The sequence below is a fragment of the Zerene cesonia genome, chromosome 11 (assembly GCF_012273895.1).
Source record: "Zerene cesonia ecotype Mississippi chromosome 11, Zerene_cesonia_1.1, whole genome shotgun sequence".
Lineage (NCBI taxonomy): Eukaryota > Metazoa > Arthropoda > Insecta > Lepidoptera > Pieridae > Zerene > Zerene cesonia.
The window spans coordinates 5,706,017-5,717,164 of NC_052112.1; the positions used below are offsets into that span (position 1 = coordinate 5,706,017).

At 33.6% G+C, this 11,148-nt stretch overlaps 1 protein-coding gene across 1 annotated transcript in view; it reads left to right on the forward strand.

Moving 5' to 3' along the window:
- The first annotated feature begins 550 nt into the window (after window positions 1–550).
- LOC119830465 (protein Wnt-11-like) overlaps window positions 551–11,148 on the forward strand; it is an 18,125-nt gene continuing 7,527 nt past the window's right edge. Inside the window, exons 1-2 of the mRNA XM_038353495.1 lie at window positions 551–863; window positions 10,795–11,030. Of these exons, the coding sequence (XP_038209423.1) occupies window positions 790–863; window positions 10,795–11,030 (310 nt within the window). The 5' untranslated portion in view covers window positions 551–789. The remainder of the gene's footprint in view (window positions 864–10,794; window positions 11,031–11,148) is intronic.

Consider the following 11,148-nt stretch of genomic DNA (forward strand, 5'->3'; position numbering starts at 1 on the left):
TATACTGTAGTGGCATGTGAACGGGTAAATAAGCACCGAATCCGCGCATAATAGACACAATCCTTCACAATGAACGAATGCCCACTCGACTGAATTGATAAGTGGGTTGTGCCGCGCGTGGGGAGCACGGCCGCCCGCCCGCCCGTTTCTAGCGTACTCTCGCATAACTTTCCGACTCTTTTTTGCCATCAACTTTTCGCCTCGCAGAGTAAATTTCTTATTTAAGTAATAGAAGTGTTATATTAGGAAATTATTACAATGTTATTTGTATACTATAAAAATCACATAAAAAATATTATAATTTTTATAAATTGAAACGTTTCAGAAATTTTTTTGTTTCATACTGATGTCCCAAAGTCGTTCTTAAAACTTAAAAAGTCAATATTAGTTCTGTTTTTAAAGTCGTACTAAGTAAATATCGACTAAAGTGCGAAATTAGTTAAATGCAAAAGAGATATATAGCTTATTTAATAACTACGTATAATTATTGAAAATCCAAGGTGCTTCTGTACAGTATTGAACTCTATGCGAGGTCGGAGTAGTCCGGCGCGGCAGGCGGCGCGGCCGGCTGACCGCTGTCCGCTCGCTGGCGGCTAGTGGCGCGGTGTTCCCCGGCGCGTTGCACTCGCACACTCGCACGTCGTTCTCACTCCACTCTCGTCTCGGCTTCAACACAATTCGGAGCTACAGATTTTCCCGCCAATTTTTTTCGCGCCCTTTTTCAAATTAAAACTTTTTAATTATTGTCGACACCAGTGCGCAAAGACTAAATTATCAATTGACATAGTGATGCGTTGTTTCGTTGTGTTATTTATTTTATTTTTCGTTTTTCTACCGAAAGCAACAGAGGCGATTCGATGGTTGTGAGTATATTTTTTTATATTTAACTTCATTAAAAATATTTTCTATCAATGATAACTTAGTTGTCTGGAAAGTCTAGTCTTAATCTAGCTTCTTTCCAGATCAGATTTTCATTTATAATTTTATTTAAGATAATATACAGTTCAAAGATACGATATATTTAACAGATTTTACTGTGAAGTATTATTTACCAAGTATATATTCGTTATCGTAAAAACACGGAACATTAAAGTCATATTATTAATCATAATCATACCTTTAAACAGACAATGTATTCTAGTTGTTTTAATTCACTTTAATGTACGATTTTATTTTTGACAGTAATGCTTGATCGGGATCCATATATGACTATTTTATACGGATAAATATACAGAACATTAATGTATTTAAACATCTTCTTATTTCCAATCTTCTTATTTGATAAAATATTTAAATAATGCTTTGTAGAAGTATATTATGCAATGCAATTCTTAGCACAGGTTTATTTTTAACCGTTTTAATTACCGTTTTATTTACCGTTTTAATTACCGAGGTGAAATTCTGTCAATTTGAATGGGGTTTAGTTTTATTGTAAAAAATAATTATTACATAAAATATTTATTTAATTATATCATCATCAGTGCTCACTGCTGGACACAGGCCTTCTTTGAGGGTTGAGGCCATTATCCACCTGGCCAATTGCGGGTTGGATTTTAATTATATAGGATTTGATTAAATTTTAGTATTTTATGTGTGTGTTTGAATTTATTAGAACTCACATAGAAACAATTACAGTGATCAATACATTAATGAAGGTAGGTAGTATAATTGAAATAAATATACTATGGTCATAATGCATTGAGATGATGTATTTTCATAGAGAGCAGAAAGCGTTATATTTCACACTTATTTCGCTGTAATCATTATTTAGCAACTTTTTTTGTCAGTAAAGCGTTACGCAAATCTCGAAAAGTCATTTTAAATCAAAATATAGGACAAAACCATCAGTATGGTACAAATAAAGAATATTAGAAACCATGTAACTCATTTATTCAGATTTAATATCACGCAAATTATTAGAAAATTATTTATCGATAAAGTCCCAATCACGCCAATGTTAGATGGTAATTTTTGTATATTAGCGTCAGTTGGATGGCTAAGAGTCCGTAAGGACTACGCATCCATTTACATACTAACTTAAACTCAAACATTATTCATTCAACTAGACTTCCTATAGAAGCACTTTTGAATCGTCATATTACACAGTTATAACATTTACCTCCGGTTCGGAAGGCAGATTCTACAGAGAGAGCCGTCAAGAAACTCTGTAGTTGCTCTTTTAAAATAATGTCTATTATTTATTTTAATTCTACATAATATGTAACATGTACGACTACGTAAAAATTATACCAAAGAACTGTCCTGTGGTTCTTAAGCGACAACATTCCATGGATTCTTCCCTATGTTAATGCTATATTAATGCTATAATAAAATCTCTGATTTAATACATTTTTAATATGGTTTTTGAATTTAGCACTACTAATCGATTTAATACGAGGAATTCTATTGTAGAAGCGTATACCTTGTCCCATTAATGAATTTTTTACATTACTGAGCCGGAAAACAGGCATTGCAATTTTATTTCTGTTCCTCGTGTCATAACAATGTCTCTCTCCTACTTTTGTATATAAGTCGATATTATTGTGTACTTGTAAAATGTTACATATACTAATATTATAAAACTGAAGAGTTTGTTCGTTTGAACGCACTAATCGAGGAACTACTGGTCCGATTTGAAAAGTTCTTTCAGTGTTGGATAGCCCCATTTATTGAGGAAGGCTATAGGCTATATATGTACCACTGGCGAAGCCGGGGCGGACCGCTAGTTAAATATATACTGAGACGGTACAGTAAGGATACCAGAACTCTTAAAGAGATGTCTTAGTGAGTGATTTACTGTTTGAATCTAGGTTTTAGGTACAGTTTACCAGTTTCACAACCGTTTCATGTATGAAATGAAACAACCGAAAACAAGATTTTCAATCAAAATTCAGCAAGTCTCAAACCAATATTTACCTGTATGTCCATAGGTATAAGAAAATTTAAAAGTTAATAACAAAAAGTAATAACATATTAATTTAAGTTTCATTTATATGCATAATTTTGTAAGTGGTCAAAAATTTATCAAAATCAAATCGCTAAAATGTGAGAAGCGTAACCCAGCTATTAAAAGAAAAAGCTTGTATATAGAGTAAAAATAGCTTATATTAACTATATTAAATGAAAATTCAACATTAAATAAAATTTGTCTATCTATCGTCATAAGTTACACAATTATAGCACAATTGGCAAATGAATTGATTTACAGGGTATAATTTTCTTCACAAGTTCAATTGTAGAGTGTAGGAGGTAAGGTAACCCGACGCCCCTGCGTCCATCGTGCCCTAATTGAACATTGCACTAATGAGCAGCGTTGTTCCGTTGCAGCCCACAATTATTCGCCCCCGAGATTAAACCCGGAAATATCTCTGGAAATCCGAGCTTTGACGCCAATACAATTGGACTATCGATTCCAATTATTTTGCACAAACATTAATTACGCCTGTTAGGATTATAAGGGACTCGTAACTGGGAAGGTTTACCTTTTATTATTTTGTATCTAGTAAATTCTGCGTTAAAGACTTAACAGCTATTTACACAAAATGACTAACTAAAATACTTCTCAGTTCTACGGGTATATTGAACAGTAATTTATTATTGAGACTAATATGAGAAACTATTAACGGTATTAACTATGGCTAATCTGTATCCACGTAGGCGTTTCTTAATAATATTTTTATTTATCCCAACCCCTAATGAAACGTACAAAATATGTTAAGGAAACTTATAATTTGCATTCTTTGGACCTTAATCATTGCTATATATATATCACTAAATGTTTGTGTAATTTTATTTATAATATCAAAACTACAAAATACACGGTATTATTGTTATGGCTATGGCCAATTAAAACGATACCATAATTTCTATCTCATTTATGACCATCAAAATGAACTTTCACCTAAAATGCAAACAAAACATATATTTTAGTTGGTAACATTTTTACGACATTCAACTGCATTCCTTCACGCAGACCGAATACTATTTCAAAACAAAATAAATACATAGTTATATTATTTTTAGACTTGCCTACAAAAACTGTAATCTTATTTTGTTTTTTTTGAGAAATAACGTGTAAATAGACGAATGATTGATAGGTACGATTTACAATTTGATCTGATGTTGGAGTTAATCCAATGGGTTTCTTGTTTCCTAAATCATATATTAGAAAAAAATCCTTAATCATACAGTAGTACTTACTCAATGCTTTTCTTAAGTAAAATAGTGCATTTGCTGATAAAATAAACCGTAGAATAATTTCGTAATCAGTGAATACACCACATCACGGGATAGGCTATTAGTGTAATATTAGAATCACCCCCTCATCTTTAAATACCCGAAAACATAGGAATTATTTGGTATCTTCTACCATATATAAATATAAAAGATAAAATTTTCATGAAAACCAAGTTTTTACTTTCATGCATATTACGTGATTAGGTATGGTGTGAGTATAGATAGCGTAACTATGAAGGATATATGATATTACCTAATATTAAAATAGTCACAATAATTATACATAATATAGATGTGTAGTGTAGGGAAGGAAATCAAGTTAAAAGGTCCGTGAATTACCATCTGTAAGTAATTCGCGTGAGAAGAAAGATTTAGTTTTCGCCGAGTTAGCAAGGGCTCGGCCCGTGTGTGGTAGACCGAAAAAAATAATTTTCTTCGCTCGAGTTCCTACTGTGACTTTTCCAGGCGGTCGTCCCGTGCATCTGGCAGGGCCTGTTATTATAAGGGGACGGTTCTTAATGCCCTCTTAGGTATTTTTATATGACTGCCATCTTAGTTTTTACGATTGTGATTTTTATTGAATTCTACATCTATAAGTTTTGTCGGAGCGGGCGACTCGGCTGTAGATGAAGGAGAAATACGGGCCACTTCAGGAGATTTATTTTATTGCTCTGAATTGTACAGAAAATTCTTTATACGGCTCAGTAAGTAGGTAGTTTTTTGTCCTTGTAATTAGTCATATAGATTATTACCGTAACAGTAAACAGTAAACATTTCTCAATGGTTATTTCCCTGGGTATCTTATAGTAAGTATAACTAGTGGTAAGCAACAAAAATAATTAACGAATAACAAGGTTCTGGATTAATTGCGGAAGAGAAAAGTTATTCTAAAATTAACTAATGTAAATGATGCTAAATAATCTCGTCGTAGATCTATTGTATGGTTTTTGAGATAATATAATTAGGTATACATTCTCAGTATGAATAAAACGAAACGCTTACGCCCCTATAAAAATCGTGTTATTTGAAAAGTGTTGATTAAAAAACTTAATGGAAGACTGTGGTGCACAACAGTCCATAAACATGTACTATGTGTAGGGCTTCGCGAGGGCTAATTTTGCGGAGTGCCGGGCGAGTAACGATTAGGTACCCTATATGGCTAAGTATACCTTTGTATTATGTAGGTCTGAATCGATCCAGTATAATCGCTTTCTATAAAAAGGTTTCATTGTTCACAAGGCGATCGTTTTATGGACAAATGTAAAGCTAACCCGTCTTACCCAACAAATGTTATTTTTACACCAAAACGACGGGACATCTCGTAATGGTTTTTGTAGATATAACGAGAAATAAGTGCAACAAATCGCTTCGTGCACGATTCATTTGATCTGACACAAATTTATCCGCGCCACAGCGCTCTTTATTTACGCCGACGACGACGATGTACACTTTGTCCTGACAAATTCATAAATTACCGACATCCTTGCACCAGAGCGTATATGCTTAGCTTTAATCTTATTCACCGATTTCTTGTTTAACCGCATCGACAGTCTCTTTGAAGTATGACGCATTTATCAATGAGCTGTGGTTTTACTGTACCGTACAAGTCAATTATGCTAATAGCACACGTATATATCGGACATTTGTATGTTTCTAGTTTTAGTATTATAGATAGGTACTCGTTTTATAATAAAATACAGGATTTTGTTAATCCAGTCTATGTGAAAACCTATGTGGATATTCACAATCATCACGTTGTAACGCAGACAACATATTATGCTGTTATAGAATGCTTTAAAGATAAGCCATAAATTTATAATAAAACTAACTATGCTGTTTGACTTATTCGAATATAAAAATATGACTTTTTGCCTATTGGTCGATTTTTGATTCGTTGCATTATGTGGGGCTAGATCGGCGTATTATATTAAAGTGGAATCGTTTTATATTTCCGAGATTCAAAAAACAAAGAAATCGAGGTGTTTCGTAATTTATTAGCTTGCAACTGTGACGAACTGTCTGCAGAGACATCATGCTCTGTCTGAACTCTGGAGTGAATCGTTGCGTTTTAAGCAAATAGCAGAAACGTAGTTTTATATTCAATGACAATCCAACGATATTTCTCAATCATAGATATATGATTTATGTTTATTAACTATGCGTTTACTGTTTATTAACCATGAAAGTAGTGCTTCGTTCTACTTGCACTCGATGACTAGGCTGAGTTAAGCTACTGCCTTTAAATCCTGTGTTATCTCTCGTCTCTTTATAGAACATTCAGATTCTTCAACAATAAGATTATTTTCAATGCAGAAAATGAGTACCTACGCTGTTTTTATTTTCATATTTCGCAATCCTATTAAAAATGTAAAGATAAGGCACGTTGCCCGACCCCTCTAGTCCACAATCCTCGGCCAGAGTAATACTGTTCCATGTAAAGTAATGTAAAACAAGCATGTTACCTATCCAATTTTTTGATTTTTTGAATTGAGAAGGTAGGTAATTATATAATAATAGTCACAAAAATATTATCGATGTTGTAACTAATAGATACTATTTATTTAATAAGAACATTCTCACAGGCTTATTTAATATTTTACGTAGATTTAACAACAATGATATGAATTTGATTCCAACGAAATTTACACCATTAAAGTACAATTGTTCTTTAAAGAGGATGATTTAGACAAATCGCCCTTGTATTGTACAATTTGTTGAGTAATCCCTGCATTTGTTTCAATTATTTCGACTTCCTATGTACTCCTTTAAGTTTGCCCACATTCAAACAGGAAATGGGATTTTCAAGTGCGTGCTCCGCATAAACAAGTAAAATTATAATTTAATGATAATGCTCCTCGTATTGTTTGCTCATTTTGTAGGAGATTTTAGGATACGAGCATAAACCTCACATTAATATTGTAATGGGATTACAGATATGTATTTGTAGAACGTGAAATGCTTGCATAATATTCCTACTCATTTCTCTCCATGTACAACAATCTATAACAACGTGTAATACATTGCTCTCCATAATTAATACAGGGACATCAAATTCACCCATAGTTGTCTTTGATTAATAGTAGTCATTAGACAAGTAGCTTTTGTGAGTGTGTCGAATGGTACATAATTAGAGTATCATTGTAGTGGTGTCTAATGGTGCATGGAAGCTTACTGACGCGCGACAGGAGACCAGTTGTTTGTCAAGAAATAAATCAGAACTAATGTTAATTTCTACCCTACTATTTGCAGCAACATATAATTTAAACGACAAACTAAAAGACATATAAAATAAAAGACAACATATACAAACATATATAAATTAAAAGACAACATATAATTTTTGTCTTCGTTATTTCGTTATGATATTCCTACAGATTCAAATTGAATAAAACGTTTAATATAATATTAATAAACGTTATTTTGCTTCTTAATCTTATACCTGATCAATTTTGCGATTGCGATTTTCAGGTCAGAAATTTTGGAAAGTACTGCTACGAAATTCATGTAACATATCCTTAAACATGTATGTATCATTACAAAATAAAAAGTATATTTATAATTTTAGTATTTCAGCTACTTCTATAAAATTCATAAATACATATTAAATCAATTAGTAAACCGCAAGTAACAAAGGGTAACTTCCACGTAAGGATACAATTTGTTTTTGAATATAAACTTGCTGCTGGCAGTTCAGCACACGCACGCTATAACAATCATACAACGTTTAATCATCATTAAAGCCGAATCAGCGGTGCGGCTGCGGCGACGGTTAGACTCACAACAGCTGCTTTAGCTTGTGAACAGTTTTTGCGTTTATTGATAATTCATTGAATGTTATTTCAAAATGGCTATCAACCGTTCTTATGGTTTCTTTTAAATTAGTTATAAGTTTGAAATTTTAACTCAAGTTGGTACTCAGTCAATCATTGACAAAAGTGGCTTATGGGCTATAGAAGAAACACAGTGACACATTTAGTAGCGCTCAGATTACAAAAGACCATGAGCGTATAAAATTTACATTAACAATTATTAACATTGTAACCTATTTTGTAATTATGTCCGTGAACAAAACACAAAGCGGTTTAGCAAAAAAGGTCGGTGGTCTTTTATCCTGTAACACAACCAGTTATGATAAAACGGTCCCCTTTGCCGGTCTATACGGGTCTTTGTCTCCTAGATCAAGATAGACGCGTAAAATTTGATACGGGAATTATTTTATTTTATTGTATGCGCACGTGCGTTGCGTGACGAATGAGATAATGTTCGCTACAGAGCCGGCGCAGAATAGTAGATTGCGCTTGAATTGACTATAATGTTAATTTGGATAAGGGTGAAACAGTGAATTAAGTTCGCAATTTATTTGCATGTAATTCAAAACCATGTATGTACCTTACTGCACACGTAATGTAAAGTGGAGGCGCGTAAATAACTTCGAAGAAACGACGAGATTCCGGCATCACACGTCACCGATGACGTTGCGTGCAAGATGCTTACATAATTCTAGGCCAAACTTTAAGGTATATAATGGTAAATGACTACACGGGTAGTTTAAAAAGGGGTTGGTAATACCTAAACTTCAAAACTCTAGGAAATGTAATAATTTTTTTATATACAAGGTTTACGTATACGGCTGTTGGTAGAACATATTATGTATACTTACATAAAAAAATTTCAATAATATGTAATTGAACAATTCTAGGTAAAAAAATACTTGTTTATCTGAGATCAAGCTTTAATTTCGAGATCATTAGTTACCTATTCAATTTAGTCGAATTATTTCTGATTTTTGTAAAGGCAATTACAGAAACGAATAGTCCATGAATCAGTTCTTGAAATGCGAGCTTTTTCCACGGTATCGGAAGTCACCGGTAAGCAGAAGTAGCGCCTGTCCTTGGCAGGCACCACGTCAATGAAATTTAATATTCCAACCATAACCCAGTTATCGTAATAGGTACGTTTATAAAAAGTCGCAACCACGGTATTCCTCGTTAAAGGGAGGGTTCAGGTAGTACCATTTGGCCGCCCGTCACTAGCGCACGTAAGCTGTGTTTGCTTCTACGAACTTGCTACGCACCTTAAGACATTTTAAAATTTTGTTTTATAATAATTCCCGTACATCTTTATAACTTAAGTGTGAGTCAAAATATGATTTTTTTTCTCAGGAGAATAATATGTCAGATTATTATTGATTTTCTATATTCCCTTTCAGGTGTTCTTTATGCAAATAAAGGATATGGAAGACAAATACGATTTTCTTTAACAAACAAAATGAGTTTATTTGTTGATTTACGCCAGATTAAATCATCAGTGACAAGTCTATCAGAAATGGTCGACAAAATATCAAGTTCAGTCTGTAAAGACAACCCATATCATGGACGAAAAAAGAGTGTAGACTCAGCACTTTTTGGAAACATGTACAAGCCTGCTAGTTTAGGCCTTGGAGTAAGGTTCTCCCAAAGTCAAGAAGACATTTTAGAAAATATGCCATCATCTAGATTAAGAAGTCATATGTCACTTCCCAATTTAGGTAAATCGGAAAATGTTGATAAGTTATCTTTGACAAATGAAAATAAATCTAAAATTATTGAAATTGATAACAATACCGAAAAGCAGACGCTGGGTCACATGACATCAGAACAACTAAATAATTTAATAATAGCATCTTTGAACCATCGACCACATTTTGATGACAATGGTGAAACGCATCCTATGGATTTCTTAGAAAATGTGAAATATTACATATCTGAATTAAATATGTCAGAGAAAAAGCAACTAACATTTATTATATCTTGCCTGAGTGGTGTTCCTCTTATGTGGGCACGATGTTTTAAAAATGAATTTGATAGTATCGAATCATTTTATACTGCCTTTGAAGAAGAATTTTGGGGTTCCGAAAGACAAAAGACGGTCTTATACGACATGAAGTTGGGAAAATATAATGAAAATGATTCGCGTCTTTCTATGTCCGAATACTTTTTATCAAAAGTAACTAATTATAAACATTTGAATCCACCGCCAACAGATCTGGAAATAATATATTCTCTAGCTGCTCATTTTCCATCAGCCGTGGAACTGGAATTACGATTAGCACCAAAACCAACTCTACGAGAAGCATACAGCCTCCTACGGCGAAGAGAAGGTGAAAGCAACGACTTCCTACCTAATTACTTGTATGAGATGTGTGAAGCATACCAGCGAGGATTTCCACCACAATCAGCTCGCCGGAATGATATATCTCAAACGTCTGGTGATGAATTGAAAAGGACAAAATAGTTTTCAATAACAAAAAATATGTAATTTTAAACACAAACATATTTAAATTAGGATGTGCTTTGAATGAAAATTATTGCAAAAAATATACATGCACTTAAAAAACTTGTTTTATTATACCTATATACCTTTTAAATATATAAAGCGAGATTAAATATACCTACTTATGCATAAATAAAATCTAAGCTCTCTTAAATTACTAAAATACAATATTGCAGAAAAAATGATTTCTCATTTATAATTTCAATTTCTGTATAATAGTTCCTGTATTATGTTCCCTTTTCACAGAGCCTTGCACGATATTGAAGGTAATTGGACAGAAAGTGACTGCTGGGACGCTAAACAAAATGGAATGCTATGGAGTGACCAGGCGCGTGTGTGTAGGCGACAACCCACAGCGATGCCGCACGTCGCGGCAGCGGCTAGGCTGGCAAGATCGGCTTGCCTCTCTGCACATACTGGTGAACGATGGAACTGTTCGTCTATTGAATTAGCACCGAAATTCACACCAGACTTACTCACAGGTTAGTACCTGTGTAGGCACTAAACACTTCGACCCTTGTAACAAATTCACGGAAACGTTTTACAACTGTATACGGTCACACGTTATCTGAATATGACTTGATTACTACAGGTGAATCT